General features: G+C 37.3%; 2 protein-coding genes across 5 annotated transcripts in view; one reads left to right on the forward strand and one right to left on the reverse strand.

The window, feature by feature from the left end:
- The window catches only part of rufy1 (RUN and FYVE domain containing 1), a 39,796-nt gene extending 37,106 nt beyond the window's left edge, over window positions 1-2,690 (forward strand). For 3 of the 4 annotated variants that reach the window (XM_072263808.1, XM_072263810.1, XM_072263811.1), the window contains exon 17: window positions 368-2,690. In XM_072263808.1, coding sequence (XP_072119909.1) covers window positions 368-608 — 241 coding nt within the window. In that variant the 3' untranslated portion in view covers window positions 609-2,690. The remainder of the gene's footprint in view (window positions 1-367) is intronic. The other variant, XM_072263809.1, reaches the window with a different exon arrangement.
- hnrnph1l (heterogeneous nuclear ribonucleoprotein H1, like) lies at window positions 2,514-22,184 on the reverse strand. Its single transcript, XM_072263812.1, has 12 exons — window positions 22,038-22,184; window positions 15,500-15,626; window positions 12,620-12,775; window positions 11,381-11,524; window positions 9,133-9,271; window positions 5,811-5,989; window positions 5,019-5,099; window positions 4,828-4,940; window positions 4,263-4,398; window positions 4,098-4,178; window positions 3,523-3,627; window positions 2,514-3,420 (listed from the first exon to the last, which is right to left on the reverse strand). Exons 2-12 carry the CDS (start codon window positions 15,588-15,590, stop codon window positions 3,299-3,301), a joined length of 1,347 nt encoding a protein of 448 aa, XP_072119913.1. The 5' UTR covers window positions 15,591-15,626; window positions 22,038-22,184; the 3' UTR covers window positions 2,514-3,298.
- Between the last annotated feature and the right edge of the window lie 1,637 nt (window positions 22,185-23,821).

The following is a 23,821-nucleotide window of genomic DNA, read 5'->3' on the forward strand; positions in this document are numbered from 1 at the left end:
ATCAAGTGCCAATTAGTTTATTTTTGGTTTGTCTGTACTTGGGCAAAAGTGTTACCATTGAAATAAGAATCACTTTGGATTGCACTGACTTAACTAAATAGATTTGGGCCATAATGTTTAAAGTTCATTTCTGGCTTTTGGATAAATCTCTACTTGTCATTTCCATTGACCAGTTTTCTTGATGGACATGTGTGAAATATGCCAAAACCTTATATTTAGCTGAATAGATTTGGGTTGTAACTGTTTTTCCCTCACCTGTGTTTCTAATCATTCAGCACTCGTTGCTGAATGATTAGTAACAAGAGTAGTAAATATCTAAAATTGTTCAAATAAGGTTTCTAAACCTATTCTTCCTTGCCCTTTCTAGCATCACTGCAGAAACTGTGGTGATATCTTCTGCAACAACTGCTCCAGTAACGAATTGGCACTTCCTTCTTACCCAAAGCCTGTGCGGGTCTGTGACAGTTGCCATACACTACTACTTCAGCGATGTTCTTCAAATGCTTCCTGAAGAGATGACAGCAGAATTGTACCAGCTGTTGGTGCTTGCTCATTTTAGCTCTACTGCATCAGTAAAGGCATTAAGTTCAATGCCAAATACTTCCTAAGGTCACAATTGAAACTTTCATTTGTCCAGGCAAAAGGGGTGGTGGTAAATGGATTGACTGTTCTAAAAGATAGAATATTACTAATAACATTTTGCTTTACAAGTCCATTGGATTTCTGTGTACCCTTTTCTTCACTCTGGTAATGAATGTCACGTGTAATGATTGATAAAATGGTTTTATAGGTCTGCAGCATATTTGTATTTCAGAGCTATTTTTCAGGGCTGTATGTACCTTTGGTCGATAATAACATTCACTACTTTTAATGCTGTGTGAGACTTGTTTACGGGACGTGTAAGTGATCTGGTCCTGTTGAAAACTATATTCAAGCCAGAGCAAGTTTTTTTTTTGGAAAGTTGTATCCTGGAAGATTTATATAAGTCCACTAACTTTCTTCCCCTAAATGTATTAAATATGGGCTAAGTATAATGTGAAGGCTTTGCTCAGTGGTCTCATTTTCACTAAGCTCTGCTTTATACTGTGCAGAACTATTAAATTACCAAGAATTTGGCAAACAACTGTTCTCCATTGTGAGCTAAATAGTGAACCAAATGTTAATGAGCTTTGATTTTTACTCTTGTATGTGTATTAACTACTGTACTACATTTAGAATTTAAATTAAGTGTCCATTAAATTCAAGTCCATTTACATTGTCACAGGACAACATCTAGAACTGAATTCAACAATCCAAGGTCCTTATTCTTCAATTTGCACTTTAATGATTGTATTTAGCCCCCTTAGGTTTAAGGTTCTAATGTAACCCTAGATAAATTGTGTATCCCTAAATGTTTGTTTTCATCGCTAGTTACAAAGTATGTGGACAATATATCTCTGGCTTTTAACTATTAGATAAGCAAAAATCACTTAGCATTAATCAGTTACATCCTCAGACTGTTATAGCATAAATCAGTGGTTCCCAACCACCGGGCCACGAAGATGAGTCAGCTGCACCTTTCCTCATTCTGTCACACACTGTTGAACATGAACATAGGGTTGCCAACTGTCCCATATTTGCTGAGATATCCTGTACATTGGACTAAATTGATCTGTCCCACAGGGGACCACCCTTGTCCTGTATTTCCCCTGCTAGGGTAATGTTCCTATGAAACCGTTTGTAAGTGGAAATGGTGTAAAGCGAAGCAATTACCATTAATTTATATGGGAAAAATTCAAGCATTCCCAGACCCAAAAAATAACCTACCAAATAACAGAAAACCTAAAATAACACTAACATGGAGTAAAAGTAGGAATGATATGATAAATACACAGCCTATACCAAGTAGAAATGTATGTACAGTGTAGTTTCACTCAACAGTCACAAAGATTAAACAAAAACCAATTTGTAGGAAAAAATCAGTGCGCACACAGGTGCCTGCGCAAGGCTTTATGGTTATGGAAGTCTTTCTCAGGATAAACACAAGTGTCCCATATTTGATTTGATTGCTACTTTTGTCCCATATTTGGGAGTGAAAAAGTTGGCAACCCTACCGGTAAAAGACATGTTGGGATGAGTTTAACTCTACTTGAATACCACTCCCCACCCACACTTCCCTCTTCCCCCCCCCCCCCCCCCCCCCCAGGTCAGCCAGCAAGAATATTGTCAATATTAAACCAGTCCACGGTGCAAAACAGGTTGATGACCCTTGGTATAAATACACCAAAAAGCCATGCCCTCTATACCCTGACCTACCACAATTAAAACTAGTGAAAAATTAATGTTACCATTGCCTTATTCAGGTTTCCAGTGTGATTTTGTTAAATGCCTTTCTTCCCCACCCCCTTCACTATTTCACCCAATGCTGTAATTTAATTGTTCCAATGAAATTTGTTTCTGATGACAACTCTTTCCAACAGGTATTATACAACTCCAGGAAGATTACAAAAAAAAAAAATCAATTACTGCACCACTCTTTAAAAACAGCAAAGCTTTATTGAGTGAGTTTATTTCCACTTTGCACCTTACAAATTTGAACAAAAGTGACTTGTCAGATACCATGAAGCCTCAGATGTTTAAGACTTCAAGATTAAACCCTACTATAACAGTCTAAAGAAAAATTCTACATTAAAATTTTATTTTGCCATAGAGCATCCAAAATGCTTCTCATCATTTTGACTTTCTAAAAAAGTAAACGAGACTTTTCTTAGACAAATAAAAAATGAAGTCAAGCAACAAATAAGCACATAATTGTTCTCACTTTACACCCACCAGTGTTTATATTTTTAATGAATTTTGTATATTTAATGTACTACCACACATTACAATTTTTTTTATACAGTAAACCATACCACACAGCCAATTAAACTTAACATTGGGGTTCCAATCCCATAAGTATTGGAAATTTAAGTGGATTAGTCCTGAAAGATAACTGATTGGTACCAGCAACAAAATGCAATTTACTTTATGCACTTGACAATACAGTTGCATCATTCAAGTCCACAAGTAGTATACTGCATTTGTGCAACAGGTTGTGACATGCAAATTTGAATAACTAGTGCCAAAATACCAAAATGATACTCATGTCTCATACTAAAGTCAGGGGATAAACACACTGGTACCACCCTAAAGTCTGTCAACATAGGAAAAGGCTTATGCTGATTCTAGCCATAATGAAAGGAATGCATATACTGAATTCACATTTCATAAGCATAACCAAGTTTAAGCTGGTAATTCACATACATGTTAAATAATGAAGTTACATTCCCCAACCACCACTCATGTTTGACATTCCACCCATGCCATTCATTCCCATAGATCCTCTGCTTCCAGTTCCAAAGTAACTTCCATTCATTCCAGCTTGGCTACCTGCAAAGTAATCTTCAAAAAAAAATAAAATAAATAAATCAAAATGTGCTTTCATCTGTACTTTTAGAAAACTGTCAAGGTTGAAAGATTGTATAAACTTAATATAATACTTACCATATGCACTCAAACTAGCTTGGCTTCCATAAACACCATATCCAGCGCTTATCTGTTGACTGTTGGGACTACCATAGCTTTGGCTTGCATAACTTGACTGGCTTCCTAAAAACAGCCACCACTCAAAACAGTCAGCATTCCTCAAAGGAATTGTCCCACATTAGAGCCATAAATAAGAGTTTGCATGCATATAATTAAATCACAAAACCAGTGTAAGATGTTGAAACCTGCATTAAATAATTTTCACCAATATTGAAAATTGCCACACCCATTCAAATTAACAGACCAAAAAATGTATCTCAACTTTTTTCCCCAGTACTTGCAAAAATCTCAAGTTGTAAGTTCAAGTAGTTTCCCGACAGGCAGGAAATCGTTTTAACTACTAAACTGCACTGACATCAGCCCAAAAAAGGCTGCATTTATATTTCACAATGACTTTGTACTTTCTAGTGAATGTTGATTCGCAGACTTCAAGCAGTCAGTCTCTAAAGGACTCACAAAATACTGTGAATCAGTAACTTAGCAACTTCTGGGAAGATAAAAGATCCTTTAAAAATATTCACATATCCACTCACCCATTCCTGCAATCTGAGCTGCATAGCTACTGCCAGTGCCTCCAGAAGTAGAGTTCAGGAAGAGTTCTACATATCTATGCTCTTTAAAACAAAGGAGAAGAAAACATTAACTAATGTTATGCTTGCATTGCATCTCACTACAATTTTCTGTTTTTATCAACTTACGCATATGGGCTTTGTCTTTTGACATAGCAGCCACAGCATCCTCATGGGTAGCAAACTCAACATCAGCTTCTCCTGTCACTCTACCATCAGATCCAATTTCTATGTGGACACGAACTGGGTTCAGTGGCGAGAAAAACTGAAGTAGAAGAGAAAAATCAGTTCCAGGGAATTGGGGGGCGGGAGGGGGAAGAGGAGGAGAAAGGACACCAATTGCTGTTGTATTACAATAGACTGCTAAAAGTATTACTGAATTATAGATGTGGACAGTAATTTACATGTCATAAATTATGCAAATTAAGTTTAGGATATATTAGAGCAAAACTAAATACTTAACCAAACTTTACAATTCAATCTAGACATACTAGTAATTTCAGCACTGAAACCCAAAGGTTTAACACCTTTAGTGTTAAGTTTAGTGTTCACAAGTTCTTTAAAAAAAATTACCTTAAGACATTTCTTCAACAACCACAAATATTCTACCTTGTTTAAAACTACAGAAATTAAGCAAAATACATGGAGGGAAAAATAAACTTGTTAGATGCACAAAATACAATGTTTCACTTACATTGCAGATATCATTCTCTGTAGCTCGAAAAGGCAGCCCTCTCATGTGCACACAATGACCCGTTGTACTTTGAAAGCTAGTATCAGTGGTTCCATATGCTTGTGCGGTCAATCCTGCTGAGGCATCATCCAATTAGGTATTTGTTGAAATACATACAGAAGTACAATATTATCCAGCCCAAAACAACTCACCCCTATCTCGTCCATATGCATGTTCGGTGCCATAGCCATAGCCATCACTGTATCCATTGTAATCATCATAGCTTCCATAACCTGGTCAGAAATTAAAGTTGAGGTGGCACATTACCTCAATGATAACTCATAACAATTACAGTTGATGCAACAGACTGAAATTCCATTAATTTAGCTTTAAATAAAGTTGCACTACAGGTATTAGAACAAGATGTCTGCACAAGCAAATTTATTCTTTGATATACAGTAATTATTGGTGTGGTCATTAAGCCCCAAACCAAAATGGGATTTTTTTTTTTGGCTTGAAATTCACCAAAACAGTGAATCAGCAGGGCCTGCTCAAGCCTGGACAGACCTCCCCATTCTCAGTGAAACTGACCAACAAGCAGCAACGTTCACCCTGGGTCAACCATGCTGAACAACATTCTAGCCCACATGGTCCCTGCCACTATAAAAGTGACTGGATGACAAGAGCTGAGGCAACACCATAGCCTTAGAACACCCCTCAAAGAAAATGTGGAAATGTTAGCAAGCATAAGGAAATGTCAATGATTAAAAATTCAATTCTTGCAATCTTGCCTGTTTGCCACTCAGCTGAAATTCCTTTAAGTATGGCTTTTAGTAGTGATGGATACAGTTACTAGTGGAACATTTAGATAGAATTATGATCAATGTCAAGATTAAACCAACTCAGTCAATTAAGTTGCCCTTTAGTATTATTCTGGTAGTTACATATATTAAAATAGCTTGCACCATTAAAGCCATGTTCAATCTTCCCCTTCAATTGCTTACCACCACCATACACTCCACGTCTCATCTTCTCATAAGATCCAGCTCGATTGGGAATACCATAAACTCTCCCAGCCATTGGTCTGTCATAAGGACCTGGTCTCTGACCACCCATTAATTTACGAGGAGGATCATAATGGGTGCGTACTTCAGCCCGACTGCTCTTGAATATTTCAATATACCTAAAAGATTATGCAGCATATTTAAACGTTTTAATCTTAGTTAATTCATATATGAAAAATACAATAGCAAATGCACTTGCCCTAAACATGCATTTCACACAGCTACAATACTTTAGACCCATAGACCAAAGTTTATTGTAATATCACCATTAGAATTAAATGTAAAATACAGAAGTTAAATTGTTTGTTTCAATATTTTTCAAAACATCAAGTTGCAAGTTCAGATTTTGAAATGAAAAGATATTTTACCATTACTGAAACTTTGTGACAACTTTAGACAATAGTTTGGCAATAAACTAGTAATCATGAAGTTTTTCAAAATAAAGTTTTGCTTTTTAAAGGTTTAGTTAAAACCTATTAAAACAGCATTTGTGTCCTAAGATGTGGATTGCAAATCATACAGAAAATATTCTTCATTCTTTGAATGACCTTCAACCTCCACATAAATAAAACGATAGGAAGAGAGGATAGGAAGAGTCACTTGTGACATGGTCCTTTAAGAATCACAGTCAACATTTGGACCGTCTTCCCATTTTTTAATATACAATGCTACATTCTGAATTACATCTTCTGCGCTTCAACTATCAAAAAGACATCTTATGCCACCAAATCAGAAAGGTGACAAAAGACAGCAGCTCTTTGTGGAAGTGTAATTTCTTTCAAAGAATAAGGATGACTATGCATAGATGGAGAGGTTAAGTGGATTTGTTCAAGCTCCATATACAAATAGGATATAGCATACTTAAAGGAAGTGGAGAACCAAGTTGGGAAAGTTTGTAATACATCAACATGATAATCATCTTCTGGTTGTAAAAACCAATCCAGTTGTCTTGCCATAAAACAGCAAAAGATTTTTTCCCCCAAATTTCAATGCACTGAACATAATTACAACTGTGACTGGCAGCTGATGATAACCAAGGAAATAAGGAAGACCTTTTCCAAATTGGTGGGACTGTAGTTCCAAAATTGGGGTGCTTCCCAAATTGGCAAGTATTACATTCCTCACAAACCAGTGACATAGGATCACTTGTTATCAGCTGGTGATTTATCCTACAAATATTTCCCCCTTATCATTTTAGTTCAACTTTTCTCAAGTCAGAATACTTGATAAATACTCAAAATTTAGAACTTCATACATCCAACATAACCACCAAACATATGTAATTTAAAGCTCTGCAGTTTCTCTGGATGAATGGAATATAAAAATTGAAATGTCTGCTCAGAATTAAATTCGTTTGTTTAATGGAAAATCAAGTAGGCTTGAGCAGTTTTGTTACGGAAATTGAGCATGAAGGAGAGTAAAGAAACTGCTGTGGTCCAATCTGCAAGAGAATTCTGAAGATGATTCAACTTTGATGACATTCCAGCTCTCCCCCACCCCACCTCCCAACACGTAATAGCGCAATTCATCAACTTATAACCTAATGTTCCTTACCCACAAATATACAAATAAAAAGCCTTGACAATGGTTAAGTACAGCCAAATAATCTAGTTAAAACTAGCTGACTTAAAAGGTTGAGGTTATAACTAACCAGACAAATGCAGAGGATCATTTCCTTTCCCCAAGACGTCAGGATCTTTTCCTTAACAGTCTCAAAAACCAAGATACAAAACTTTAAAGACTCCAAACTGCTCATTTTTGTTAATGCTTCAGGGGATGGAAGAAAGTGAGGGATGGTGGTGTGGAGGAAGGAGGACAAACAAAGAAAACCCTTTTAAAAGTGGAAAAATGGGAAGAGAAAGATCAGCAGAAGAAAGATCCTATTTGTATTTTGGAGGCTAAACAAATTAAGATCAATTTGAATACAATTAAGATGCTTGATAATGGGATGCTTTCCATTGAGGTGCATGTCAATTTCATATTCAGGTCTGATGTTAGGATTGTTACAAGTCAGGTGCAACATAATGCAAAGTTTACATTTTGGCAATCTGCCCAAAGTTCATCCACAGCACCTCCAACTCCACTTTGATGCACCTTTTCTCAATTTTTAAAATATCAGTTAACAAATGCAAACAGCAAGTACACCATCCTCAAACAGGTGGTTAATACCAAGCCAGTTTATGCAGTAAAATCAAAATTCCATTCACAGCCAAGGAGAGACCTTGTCCAAACTAATGGAAGAAAGGTCTCAGGCATGAAAGGAAATTGTTTCAAGTCACTGGAGGAGGAATACTTGTGTACTTAACTGTCAAATCACATACTTTTAAAAGGTTGAAAAACTATTTGCCATAAACTATTTAAAAAAGAACATCCTTTTATGGTGTATATTAATTTGCATCAGCATCATCTACAATTACAACATATCCAAAGAAATTATCTAGAGCAAGGACACCCAAACTATGACCCATGACAATTGAATTTACTGGGGGGAAAAAAGCTCTACTTTATACTTTCTATTGTACACAAGGCACAGGATGTCCAAAGCATGGAGCCAATTGCCAGGAAATGGAAGTTTGAAAGAATGTTTTGACAGGTGACAAAAAATGGAATCTGAAACAATGAAAGATAAAATGAGCTATTGCTTTAAGTGAAGATTCTTCATATTTGACTTGAAAGCAATAATAATATGGGCAGGTACTTTACAAAGTGGACCACAACCCTTTGGTTAAGGTCCAACTTTGTGTTCTTGCAGACCTCAAGTGCTTGTTAAAAGTGAAATTAGGTGACCAATATCATTTGATAACCGTGTTTGCTTCAAGGGATAATATGCACATAGCAGTATGTACATGAAGTTCTGTTAATCTCAGCTCATTATCTCCCACTCAGCCTTGAGCAACTGAGTTTAGGGGTTTGGGCATCCCTCTTCTAGAAAGGAGATGTATAAACAATTAGTGATAAGTACATTCAGAATATTCATTAAAATGGCAAGTAGCTTTTCAGGTTACCACTAATTCCATTTTATTTTACAATGCTTGAAAAATAACAATTAAAGCAAAAATTGTGTTATGTGCTTAATTAAATATTTTAAATTATGCTTAATCACATTTTCTTATGGTATTAACAGCTGTAAGTTGTGACAAGCTTCATTTAAAATCCAAAACAAAAACACATCCAGATGAAACATTCGCCATAATACTACAGCAACTTGTACTAGATAACAATCATATACCATAAGAAAAGTGACTCATCCATCCATCCCCACCTGTGCCCTATTCTTTCCTTGTGTTTCTTTAGAGCCTTTTCAGCTATATCCTGTGTGGCAAACTGCACGAAGGCCTCCCCCGTGCTCCTCCCCTGGTAGTCCATCGGCAATGTTATCCCATTTGGCACGATTTCCAACCCTTCAACCCAAGGACAAATAACCCCAGTAGGGGACAACATTAAAGGGTGCACATGCCCAATGATTACTTATGACTTTGCAATTATAAAATGTAAATTACTACAAGCTAAAACTCAAGAATAAAAATGCACTAAAGTGTTTTGTGACAATTTGTGTATAAAAAAATACAAGTATCTAACAAACCACAGGGAATACCCTGGTTGAAGCATATCTATACGTGTCACAGAACACCTTAGAACAGAACAAGATTCAATTTCATTTAAAACAGCAGTTATACTTCTCAGATTTTGAACAAATTCGAAATCAATTTAGAACATACACAATGCAACTAAAAAAACGTTTTCTGGACATTAAAATGCTTTAGGTTAAAATAAAACCAAAAAAAAAACACTCCCTGCCCCTTAATATCAGCAGCTATCCAGTTCCACAGGCATTCAATATTGAGATTTCATCCAAGTGGTTATTTTGCAACATGCAAATCTAAATTTGCAACTGGACTGTGGGGCCAGAGCCAAAGAACTACAGTTCTCTCTCCATATCCACACATGCAAGAGTGGAAACAATACAATTTTTGTTAACCCCTTTATACAGGTACCATGCCCTACTTAAAATGCCCCAGAATCTTTCCACAGGCTATGTTTTTCTGGTCTGCAAGCCTCAAGTTGTGTAAATTATGCAGTTACTCTAGGAACCATTTGGAACCAACACTTTAAACTACAGATTTAAGTAGGAACACCACGCTGAATTATCAGTAGTGCCTTTCTAGCCCCCATGGCACATCTTACCAAATCAAACTAGACTAAAAAAGGCAAGCCAAATTTTCCCTTACTCACTTAACACCATCCACCTGCTCTAGCATAAGGATTCCATGAAGTCCACTATTTGCAGACTCCAGAAGCCCAGTCACTTTTTTTTTTGCAGTAAATGAGTTAAAATTGCATGGCCCAGTCTTTCATTGTAGCCCATAGAAGCTTAAAAGCTGCTCAAAACAGGGCATTAAAGGAAACCTTATACCCTTCCAGCACAAGTGTGTGCCATGGTGCATTGTATTGCCAAGCCTGTGAATTATATCCCCCGAAATCAACACATTACCAATACACATTTAGAAGGAAAACAATACAAATTTTAAATACATTGGTAAATTAGAGGTTGCATGATAGAAAAGATTTTTTCCTAAGTATGACACATGGAGTGAAAACAAAGTGTATTTAGCTGGAAAAATTGTAGGATAACTAGTTTAGAGCATGAAATCATCTAAATTTCATCAAAATTCAGTTTGGAAATTTGCTGAGTTTCCCTACCATTTAGTGAACCCAAATAAAAAAAAATTAGTACCACCATGATAGGTGTGTATGATTAAACATTTCATTCTGAATGTGGAAAAGAAATTATTTTGGAAAAAGTAACTAGGACAGCAGAAGTACTCTTTTTTTTAAATTGTATTAGTGACTCAATAACATTCTCATTCTAAAAAGATGGCAAAGTTCAACTGAAAAATCCAGACATGTACAGCACCAGCACTTGAATAATCATTGATCGCTGACTTAATTTATTAATATTAGTTACGTTACTCCTTCGCTCTACTGCTCCTATAAAGAAATTGAATCCTAAGGTTAGGGCTTATGGAGCCTCCCCAAATAAATTGTTTAAAATGGCAATGTAATTAGAAGGTTGGACAGGGTAAGTTTATTTTGGCCATAATCACGGAACTCCATTTGCAATTAATTTGTAAGATTAAAGTTTTTAAATTTACAACCATTTTAACATTCATAGAAATTTTGCAATTCTGCTCTGAATCAGTACAAGCTGCTCTCAGCAAAGCAAATAAGGCCACCCCAAATTCAACACAAAAATAGATATTTGAAAAAAAATTCATCCATGTGCAGGGACTATCATGAATTACATGGACATTTCTTCACTGTAGTTACTGTTAATTCAGGCACATTTAATCTAAATTTCAAATGGAATGAATGCAAAAATATTATCTTCCACCAGAAATGAATACTATCAGCTCAATCAGGTCAAGAGTACTGTTAATAAGGATCAGTAATATTAAACATACTTTAAAACTTACTGTTTGAGGAAAACCTGCTTTTTTTTTTTTAAATACCTGTAAAAAATTGTACTATCTCTTCCTTGCTACAGCCAAATGGCAGTCCCCTAAGACGAACACAGCCATCATTTGACGAATCGGGGCTATTGGGGCCGGTGTGCTTCAAAACCCAGTCCATTTCAATGTTGTTAGATTTAAATACTGGATTTAAAAATTAAAAAGAAAGTTAAGAATTTATTTTCAAAACAACAAACGCTAAAAAAATTCAGTTATCCTGAATATAACTGCTTTTATGTTTAGAGTTTAGATCAATACAGTAAGGATAAAGGCTCTATCACAAGAAGCTAGTGCCAATTTCCTGCATTCCACTAACACCCCTCCCCCCAAATGTACTTAATTCACACCATTACACCAGGTCAACCATTTCCTCTGGCAGCTCATTCCATATATTCGCGCCTGTGTGAAAAAGCTGACCTTGAGGTCCCTATTAGTTTTCCCTCTCACACTACATCTGTAGTTTGAGATTCCCCCTATCCCGGGGGAAAAGACAGTTAACACTTCTCAGCTAAATATTTCTACAAGCTCATCCCTCATTTTTCTACATTCCAAAGAATAATGACCGAACCTGGCCAACCTCTCCCGAAAAATCAAGTCCTCTAGTCCTGTCAACATCTCTGCAAGTTTTCTCCGCACTTTCCAGTTTAACCCATCTTTCTGTAACAGGATGACCAAAATTGTACACATTATCCCAGGTATGCCCTCACAAACAACAGAACAGCTACAGTGATGTGTCAACTCCTGCACTCAGCAACACGTGACTAAAGTCTGACGTGAGATACCGTTTTCACCGCCTTCAATGAACTATGCACTTGTACTCCAAGTCCGTTTCATTGCACCCCCTAGAGCCTGACATTGGTAGCACAAATCCAATATTGGTTCCAAAACACATTACATCACTTAACTGTATTCATATCCATTTGTCACTCTTTGGCCCACTTCTCCAGGTGTCCAAGATCCCCATAATCTACAATATTCTTCTTTGCTATCAATAACACCTCATTATCCACAAACTTACTGATCAAGCCTTCTTAAAAACATACATAAGGATCCCAATAATTACTTGTTCAGCACACCACTAGTCACTGGCTTTGATTCCAAGAAACCTTCAATCACCTCCCCAACCTCCCAAATCCAATTTTGTTAGGTTACAAAGCAGTTGATTAGCATGTGCCAATTCGCCATGATATAGATAATGTGCATAAGTGCTACTGCCAACACTTGAAATGCTGAACTTACCTTCTACATATCTATGCCCCATACTTTCTTTATCTTTCTTCAATGCAAGTTTGACATCATCTTCAGATTCCAACTGAATGAATGCTTCTCCACTTGGTCGGCCTTCTCTGGTATAAGTAAAATGAATTCCAGAAATCCCATTTAGGATTTTGCAATCTGAAACAAAAAAAGCCATAAATGAACATCTATTATGCACAAAACGGAAAAATCCTTCAATAATTTTAATTCTTATTCATGCAACATTTTAGAAACTAAAAATTTATATATTAAGTCAAACAGTCCAACTATGATTATTCAGTTGCTCTAAGAAAACCAGGTCCAGAAAACCTGTTCAGTAATGAACTTTTCCCCAACTCCAAGGTCTATTGACAAATACAATTTCTTAGTTCAGTTTCCTTGAGCAAGCAGCTTTTCCTCCAAGAGTCACGGATATAGATTTTGACACTATATACACACGTGCTCAAAGTCTGTTACATAAAACTGGGCATCTGGAACAAAGATATGAAACCACTAAAGCTAGGTGTTACAGCACAGTAGCACAGCTTGTGCAGATAGTACCTAGATCAATACTGACCACAGACTTAGCATATTATTTGTTGCTTCTGTTTCCTTCCATACATGAGATGCGCAGGCTGGTAAGTTAATTGACCATTGTGGATACCTTAGCATGCACAGGAGAGAGATTTGGAGGCAAATTGATGAAAATTGAGGAAAATAAAAACTGTATCAAATACAAATGGAAGCTTGACAGGACAAAAAGCCAATTTCTAAGCTATATGGTTCTAAGCTACTAATGCAAACAAATTATGTAGTACTGGCAGAATAAGTCATGCTCTTTGAAGCCAAGTCATGCCACAATTCCAAGTCTAATGTTGAAGAGTGGGAGGTGCACTTCATTGTACACCATGTACCAATCTATGCCAAAGAAAGTCTGGCACTTTAATATAACCTTGGTATCATGCTTACCAAGGAAAAAGGGTAAGCTCTTTCCCCCCCACACACCCCAAATATGTCTATTTTTCAAAAGCCGTCTGGCTATCTATATACCAATTCACTTAGCAATGAGATTAGCTAGAAACAAATGGCAATTTAGTTTTCATACTCATGCTATATATGTCATATAGAAACAACTTCAGAAAGTAGTTAAATCTGAAATCTAGAATACCCTGCTTCAGAAGGCCAAGGATACTGGGGAAAACAAATATTAAAGGGAAACCGATTACTTTACAAAAACTAAGTGTTATAAGAACTGGAAGACCAGATCGACCATGACCTAATTCAACAGCAGGACAGCTTCAAAAGGCCTGTTTTTCTTCCTCTGCCAAACTATTGGCAGAATGGTGAAAAATACATAATATATCACAAATCTATTTATTGCAATGAGATATTAAGGGTCTTATAATAGCCCACGTGAGATCAATACTAATTCTGTTTTAAAGGTAAAACTAAAGCTCAAAGTTCACTTTGTCTATAGAAAATAGTACCTGAAGAATATTAGTCAATTAAAATCCAAGTAAAAATCAAACCTGCATTCGTCTTGCAGCAAACCACATAGGGAATACCTAATTGGTATCTATTAGATGCGGAAACTCTAATTAAGATTTTAATCAACTCAGAACAAAAATTACATAGAATTACTTAACAGCCTTGAAAGACAATGGAAATTTTTTTCAGATTGAAAGATAACCCTACTTGGAAATTCAAATTTTATAGTTTCAAATTATTTCTCCCTGATATTGAGCTTCGAACTCTTTTGGATAAGTTTTCAATTACGGTTAAACCACGGGAATTGTAAAACCCTAGTGTTGCTGGGATAGCTGAGGAAGACCAGGCACAATTACGCAAGATCTTTTGCTGGATAACTTTTTAGAAGCAATTCCCCAAGTTATTTCAGACGGAGACATTAAAATTTAGGTATTCTTAATCTGAAAAAGAACAGGCTCATTCAGAAATATTGAAAATACTGATATAGCAACATCTGAATAGAGAGAGAAACAGCTAACATTTCAGGATACAGGTCCTTCCCAGGTTATGGCAGGGTTCCATTTCTGTGAATTGTTCGTAATCCAACTAAACATGAACAGAAAGAATATACTCCAAGGTGAAATCTTTTGGCTAGAGCAATAAGCACAGAAGCAAAGAAGTTGAAGGGCTCAGAATTCACTATGGTGTGGATTTAGGAGGGTGAAGTGAAAATCAGAAGACTGATAGTCTACAATTGAGGTAATATTAAAAAGGGATATATTAAAACAAAGCAGATTTTGGGAGGGGAAGAACAAAGTTGAGTACAGTTTAGACCCTTTGGCCCACGATGTGGAAACCTTTTAACCTACTGTCCAAAATTTATTTAACGCTTCCGTCCCACAAAGCCCTCCATTGAAAGGAAGAAAGATAGCATAGAAAATTGAAAAAATAAATCCAGATTAGAATTCAAGAGCTGAGCTTTGTAATCTCTGATACACAGAGAAAAATATATTTTTACTGAAATGCCAAATGCTACAAAGGATGAAATGGAACTGCAGAATGATGTTGCAAAGAAGCCTGCTGGTACAATAGGACTCGAATGTGTGGCACTAAGTGCAGATGTCAGAATAGAATGCAAGTAGCATCTTCCAGCTTCCATCTGCTTGAAACACAACTAACAAGTACCAACAATTAAAGTTGTACTTTATTGGATACTCAAAATAGACAAACAAGCCAAAACAAAACAGAGCATCTAAATAATTGAAAGTCATTGTCAAATATATAAATACCTGTAACGATATGATTGGATACTTACATCAAGTTCAAAGTAATTTATTATTAAAGCACATATGTCACATATACAACCCTGAGATTCATTTTCTTGTGGGCAAAAGTTATGCTTAACATTTGACATACCAGAGAAAAAGCGCATCACTTCCTCAGCAGCGGAAGACCATGGAAGTCCACGGACACGGATAACAAATCCATCACTTTCTGTGGTAGACATGACTTCTTCCAGGTGTTTTTGTCCCTTTTAAAAGCTCTGAAGAAAACATTGGCACATCTTTTAGCATTTAAACATACAGTGGCAAAAGAATACTCAAGCATCACCAATGACTGCTAGGCACTTCTTGTCTCGATCCCCATCTGGTAAAACTGCTCATCTTCAAAACACACCATGATGACCAGATCCATATGAATCTGTTGATTAATCTCTTTATGGCCCCAAATTGACTAATCTTAGTTTTCCAGTTTCCATCTCCATCATCCAACCTATTATCATTCTATTCAAAATATTAGCTTCACCCTGCTCCTTTTACAAACCAAATACAAATTTTCAGAGCCCCCACCCCCTTCTCTAGAAACTGAATGCAGTCTCTTTCTTTGCTAGAACTTTTCCACTGGATTCATAGCCCTGCTACTGTAAAAAGTCCGAAATAACACAATACAAACATGACAAATCTGCAACCATCCCCTCCCACTCCTAGCTTTTGAGTCTGCATACAGATGTTGACAGCATTAATCACACCATCCTCCACTGCTTCATCACCCAGCTGAAGACTTCATTTGTTTGGCTCTAGCTGACTGCAAATCTTTTCCCTTCACATCTCATTATCTCTATATTCTTGGAACTATTCCTATTTAAAAGCTGGCCTTTGGCCAAGAGCTACCGGCTCCTACATGCTTAACTGGTGATAACGAACAATAGCACTTCCCACAGCCATGGTTCCATTTTTCAAAATGAGCTGAATATTCATTGTGAAGAAAACCACGACACATTGAGTCTGCTCTGGTAAAAAAAAAGCACCACCCATTTTTACCCCACATTCAACACCAGTTCTTTGGCCCTTTAGGTCACAACTCTTGAGATGCAGAATCAAGTGCTTTTGAATAATTCAAGATATTCTCTGCCTTAATTATCAAGCACATTGCATCCTCTGGAGATTTTAATGAAATACCTTCAGCTTTTTGACACTTTTTGTAAACGGATTCCTGGCGATTTGGTCTTTGCTCTCACCACCCCTCCCCCACCTTTCTTCAGCCAGCTCAAATGCTTAGCACATTACCCACAAACAGCTTATTCAAAAAATAGCACAGAATGCTGGAAGAACTCAGGTCAGTCACCATCTACGGTGAAAGAAAAAGTTACTTTAGGCTCATGATCTTTCATCAGAATAGTTCTGATGAAAGGTGGCTTTATCATGTAGTTGTGCTAATTTCTTAACCTATACAAAGTTTCCTCAAAGCCAAGATTATCCTATATCCAAAACACCTAAAATCTTCTGTACCGTTCTAGTGCGATAACTCTTAACACAGGAGCCAGAAACACACACAGTAAAAGCAGCAGTTGATGTAGTTTATCACCTCCCCATTCATTCTTTACCTTAACTAAAACACATGCATCACCCTATGTACTTTTAAAAACTGCATTACCAACCCATCCCACTAACTAGTTCTAAAGTCCTAGTTGCGACCTAACTCAGTTTGCTCATTTATTGTATAGACTTACCTTGATACTTCCAGAATGCATTACCTCACTTCAAATTAAATTGCATTTGCCAGTTCTACACTAGACCATCCTTGTCACTTCTTTTGTAGCCTAAAGCTTTCATTCACGTCAATTCTGTTATGTGCAAACTTCTTAATGCAAGTAACCCATATGGCACCCCAATAGTAACAAATTTTTGGTCACAAACATTCAATATTTGCATCTTGCCACCGAACCAATTTACTGGATAAGAAAATTATTTCCAATATTTAGCTGGAACTGTCTTCAGTGCATCAAAAATCGTTCCACAGCTACAAACCTCCCCTTCTTTGGCACTTGCCCAAATCCAAGCTAAACTGTTTAGCAACCTCAGCAATACTCAGTTTCAGAACTCTTTTGTACTATTTCAATGTCCATGTCGGTCAACTCTGTTCGTGCAACCCCCTTGACTCGTCATCTCTAATGAACTTGCTGCCTATGCCCCGACCTACACTAAGCCCCATTCAACAGATAACCCATGACTGACAACTGCCTATTTTCATTCTTCAAATCCTTCATCCTTTTCCAATCCTCAAACAGCTTCAGATACTAAGACTTAAAACTATTGCAGACACTTGATCAGAAATTAAAAAGTTAGTGGCTTCAGTTACCAAGAATCTAAAATCTGCAACTATCCACCTAAAACTGTCACATTCTCATTTTACTCTTTTAATCATCCCTTGAAACTTAATAATTTAATCAAGCTTCTAGTCAGCTATATTAATACCAAGATTAAATTGTTTGGCAAACTTTGAAAAACATAAGATCTTGCGACATTAAGTACAAACTACACAAAAACTGATTTGTACTGAAGCTCAAAAGGTTTTTCCATAGCTGTCTTATGAACAGGCTTGCATTGATACAATTTCAAAATGATCAACTAGTCAAAACATTTTGCAGCCTATTAAGTTTTTTTGGTATTGAAAATGCACAAAGAAAAATCAGTAAAAGACTAATGTTATATGCCCAAAATAATTTTAACGTTTGTTGTAAGTTTAATATCGGCAAAGACAACTGCATGAAAGGTCCCAATGTTATTCCTTCAATAGCAAAAAAAAACCTTACTATTCTGATGTTTTAAGTGATAGATAGCATTATTCAGCATTCTTAGGCAATGCATCAGAATGTCAACCTAGATTTTTCTGCTTGTAACTCTGGAATTGGGTTTCTCTCAAATAATATTGACCCAAATACTACAGAGTTACAGCTGACATTTTCTCCTTTACCACCATTCTCCACCTCCCACCAAGATTGTGTCAAAACAAAAACTGCCATTTCTGACGACATCACGGGGGGTGGGGGGGGGGGGAGAAGAGGGAGATCATTGAAAGCTTAACCTGCTTTGATTTATTAAAACTTTCTTAATTGCTGCGTCACCTTTCCTGGGGTACCTTCTGGGATGAAGTACATTGAAGCCTGGTTACTGTTCTGATACAGGAAGCATAGCAATCAATTTGCACATAGCAAGTTCACAGCAACATTTACATGGCAACCATTTGGTAATCCCCCTTAATGCTGAGAGAGAAATATGAACAAAGATCTGGATTAATTACCCCCTGAAATAACACCATGGGGATTCTTAACATACTTGACAAAACAGGGGTTAGCTAAATTAATAATCCAATTTGTTTAATGTTTAAAAGCTTATAGTGCGCTTTAAGATGTTGAAAGGAGAGAATCAGAATCAGGTTTATTAGGGCTGCATTGTAGCATAGCAGCACAATTACTTTACAGCACCAGCGATCACCAATCAGCATTCAATTCCCACTGCTGTCTGTAAGGAGTTTATGTTCTCTCTGTGATAGTGTGGGTTTCCTCCCTCATTCCAGAAGACGCACAGGTGTCATTAGTGAATATTAAGCATGCTACATTGGTGCCAGAAGTGTGGCAACACTCGTGGGCTGCTTCCAACAAAATCCTCACTGATTTGAGTATATGAAAACAGTGGATAGGCTGGTCCTGGACTTAACTCCTGGCATAATTTACATATTACTATTTAACTATTTATGGTTTTATTACTATATATTATTTATGGTGCAACTGTAACGAAAACCAATTTCCCCCGGGATCAATAAAGTATGACTATGACTATATCACTGTGAGATACAGAGCCGATTTTTCTTTTAAAATTTCTATTACTGGCATGTTATAAAATGTGTTGTTTGTGGCAGCAGTACAATGCAAGACAAAGTTATAAGTTGTGCAAGAGAAAGAGCGAGTAAGTCCTCTGATTCATGGATTGTTCAGAAATTGTTCAGATGGTGGAAGGGAAGATGCTCCTAAAACATGAAGCGTGGGTCTTCATGCTTTTGTACCTCCCTCCCAAAGATACCGAGAAGAATGCATGTTCCTGACGGTAGCGATCCTTAATTACGGATGCAGTCTTCTAAGCCACCCACATTTCAACATGCCCCCAATGGTGGTAAACACTGAACATCAGCCTTCATATGATGCAACCAGTCAGAATGATCTCCACTGCACATCTGTAACAATCTGTAACATACCAAATTTCCTCAATCTCATAATGAAGTATGACCACTGATTCACCTTTTTGTGATTGCATCAATATGCTATGCCCTTGTCAGATCTTCCGAGAAGTTAACACCCAGGAACTTGAAGTTACTTTCCCCTTCCACTGTTATCCCCTCAATGAGCACTGGTATCTGTTTTCTTTACTTCCCCTTCCTCAAGTCTACAATCAATTCCTTGGTCTTGCTTACAATCAGTTCAAGGCTGTTGCTGTGACAGCACCAAATCTTTCTCCCGTACACTTCCTTGTCAGTGGTCGATATTCTGAAAGTGGTGTTTTTAACAAATTCAGAGATTGTGTTTGAGCTGTACCTCGCCAATCATGAGTGTACAGCATTCATTCTTGAGGTGTACCTGTGCTGAGTCAGTGAGGAGATGTTATTTCAACCAACACTGACTGTGGTCTCCCAGTAAGGCAGTCAAATATCCAGATGCAAAGGAAGCACAAGGGCTCAAGTCTGTTGTAATCAATAAACAGCAGCCTGATGTATGTATTGCTGTTGCCCAGGTGCTCCAAAGCCAACAGAGAGATTGGGTCTGTAGACCAATTGTAGTGGGAGGCAAATTGCAGCCAAACCAGGTCCTTCCTCAGGCAGGAATTTTAACCATGACCGGCATCTTCATCACAGATAGGAGGGCTACAGGGCGATGGTTGTTGAGGCAGCTCACCCTGCTCTTCTTGGGAAGTTATGCTGCCTTGAACTCAAACCAAGATCATACATTTGGAGTTACAATTTATATAGTTTGACTGGCCTCAAGCGCCCAACCCAATGCTCCAAAATTCTCCAAACCTAGCATGTATTTGCAACACTAAGTTGAAATCTAAAGATGCTTTCTCCTTTGAACACGATTCAAAATAAATCTCCCATAAAGGAAACTTAAGTCATGTTGACTTTGAAACACATGACTATAATGTTAAGTTTGTAAGACAGTGATATCCCTGAAAATAAATGGAACAGCACAACTTCAAATTAATTTTTTGCTGGGGAGAGGAGAAAAGGGCAATCCAACGGGGACAAAAGAACTACAGCTATTAAAAACTTTTGAATAAAAAGCTAACATAAAAGTTCTTACCCTGTACTGTTTGAACTTGATCTGATTGCTAATCAGGCTGAAAAAATTTGCTTTGGTAAACAACTAAATAGCAGGGTATCAAACTACAGCACAAATCACAACTGGTAAATTAGATCTACTTCCGAAAGTTCTCATCTCCAACATAAAACACAATTTTAAACCAAGTAACTAACGACTGCACAAATTTCTCAAAGGTTAGCTAGATTATCTGGTATAGTTACATTGTACAGGTTGGTAATCTTAAATTGCTTAAATGCACGTCATTACCAACAATACAGCTTTAAGAATTCTTTAAAACGCGTTTTATATCAAATATTTAAATTTTAAAATATACGTTAACGTTTTCTGAATATGTTCATAACCTATGTTTAGCGAGTCTAACTACATTATAAGAACCCTCAAGGATAATTTTTTGTCTTGGAAGGAGCTGTAATATTAAAACAACCAACCATAAATTATGAATAAAGGTTGTATACAGGTCATTCCCAGGATACGAAATTATGAACCACCGCAAATATAAACGAGCTTCCACCATATTATTAAATTCAAATGTCTGACGCACATACGTTCTCCTACGAACGGCAGAACTAGTTCCCCCATCTTCACTTTCCGTAATTACTCCTTCTCATTTGGCTTATACGCTTATGACGCCATTTATGTACTGTAGAAGTACGGTAGCAGTGTTTCCCCGATATATGTATAAAATCAACTTAACGCTGGTGGGAACGGACCCTTCATTTCCCGGGCCAGCCTGCACTCTCCCGGAATGTGCGTCCTCAGTGCGCCCGCCCGTCTACCCTACACACGGATCATTAATGGCGTTATTAGGTGGTTTTTAAAATATGGTAAAATTTCTCGCTAAATGCCGCTCGCATTTAATGCGGAACAATTGGTAGTTTCACATTCTCTGAATTTCCGGAAGCAATTGGACTTAAACAAGGAACGAAATGTCGACGAGATTTTGCAACATTTTGTAATGTCGCTCAAAAAGGGGAAAAATGTGAGACTTGAGGAAAATCAAATGGCGCCAATTAATTGGGCCTATTTTCGAAAATAAGACTTTTGAAAAGACAATATTCATCGAGGAAAAAAAGGCAAAGTAAAAGACGGGCAGTGATCACCAGGCCCAGTCTCGGGGAAATCATCGATTACATTACGAAAATAAAAGCTGCTGAGACGCCGAGGCCTAGGCCTAGGCCTAGGCCGCAGGGCCTGTGTAGGCCACGCGCACGCGCCAACCACCGCATACTCTGGTTTCTTCGGAACCGAGGTGGCGCGGCGAAAGAAAAAAACATCCTAAATTAATCCTAAATGCATACTTACCGAGATTTGGCAGCTCAAAGTACAAGAAACAGTATAATTTAAGGCCGACTTCGAACTAGCACACTAAAGACCACAGAGAGTCCGTTGGCACGACGTCTCCTTCCGTTTCTTTTCTTCTTTTCAAAGCGCGGAGACGACCTCGACCGACCGGAAACAGACGTCACGCGCAGCCCGCGACTGCGCAGAAGCGGCGGCTCAGGGCCCGGCTCTTTGTTCTGCTCTCTGACTGGCTGACATCTTCTTTCCTTTAACTGTTTTAAACCGGTTGTGTAATTTTAAAGTGCAAAAGCTGAGACATTGATCAAGCCAAATCGATTTGTACATATAAAAAGAAAGTTAGTTGCTTCCCTACGGTATTAATTTTTTTTTGGCCTCGTGGGGAGAAAGGAAATCTGATGCAGTACACGTAATGTCTTTACTACTCTGATTTAATGTGAAAATATCTTTTGTGAATTAGATTTTAATGAATGTGACGATCCCGTTGAATCACTCTGTTTGAAAGTACATTTTATACAATAGAAAACAGAGGAAAAGACTGACATGATGACGATCCAGTAGAACTATTTAGATTGTAATATGTGGCACATACAGTAAGGTGCTTTAAAATAAATATTTCTATCCAGATAAAAAATATCTTATAAAGAGCACATTTCAAAAGAGCAATAGTGAACTGAAGGACAGATAATGGAATATGAGAAGTTTATTTTAAAATCTTTAGTTGCAGAAGCTCAGTAAGTCAAGTAATATTGGATTGTTAATGTTAAATTATTTAGAAGTATGCAAGTGAGGAACAACACTAGATATTTTTAGAGTTTTTAGAAGTTTTTAGAGATTGTGTAAAAACAAAACCACTGATAGATTTTTAAAGTGCTTAAGTTTTTTTATGGGAGTCAGGTGGTTAAAAAGCATGTAAGCAATGCCAGAATACATGCTCTGCTCCTTGATAAGACAACATTATGAGAAAAAGCATCAGGAATAGATTTTCAGGAGAGTTCAGTTGAGACAGTGTACATAAAGAAATAAATGCCATGTGTGCAACACATACAAAATCCTGGAGCAACTCAGCAGGCCAGGCAGCATTTATGGAAAAGAGTATAGTTGACGTTTTAGGCCGAGACCCTTCAACAGGACTGTACTCTTTTCCATAGATGCTGGCTGGCCTGCTGAATTACTCTAGTATTTTGTGGATTTCCAGCATCTGCAGATTTTCTCTTGTTTGTGAATGGCATGTGTGGATGTGTTTAATTCAATTCCAGATTCACGGAAGTGGACCATACAAGGATAACCCAGCAGCTGAATGATAGTAGTAAACCCTGAAGGAAAAGCAGCGTGATTTACCAAATAAGATGAAAAGGAAGGACAGGGAATGGTTTTAGAACTGCTGTGGTACTATTTATCACTTTGGTCTCAGTGGAAGTTGAGAGTAGTATGAACAAGGAACAAGGTACAGCTAGCGTGCAGCTGGGAAGTGACAATGGATTTGTAAGAGAAGGGTTACCAAGAGATGTGAGTGAGTGGGATGAGTCAGAGGACTCTTTTGAATATTGATACCAATTTTGACTGGAAGAAAAACAAAGCCTTTAGCCAAAAAAAAAGCATTATCAATGGTGGCTTACTTAAAGACTGATTTGATTAGTGAATGAGCAAGAATTGGATAAGGAACAGTGTTCAAGGAAGTAAAAGAAATACTGAATGTTGTGGTAAAATCATACAAGTACAAGAGCAGTGACACATAAGTGGAGAATTGCGGCTGGAATGGAGCGAGTGATGATCGAGTAGCTGTA

This window comes from Mobula birostris, chromosome 7 (genome assembly GCF_030028105.1).
Source record: "Mobula birostris isolate sMobBir1 chromosome 7, sMobBir1.hap1, whole genome shotgun sequence".
NCBI classification, from domain to species: Eukaryota; Metazoa; Chordata; class Chondrichthyes; order Myliobatiformes; family Myliobatidae; genus Mobula; species Mobula birostris.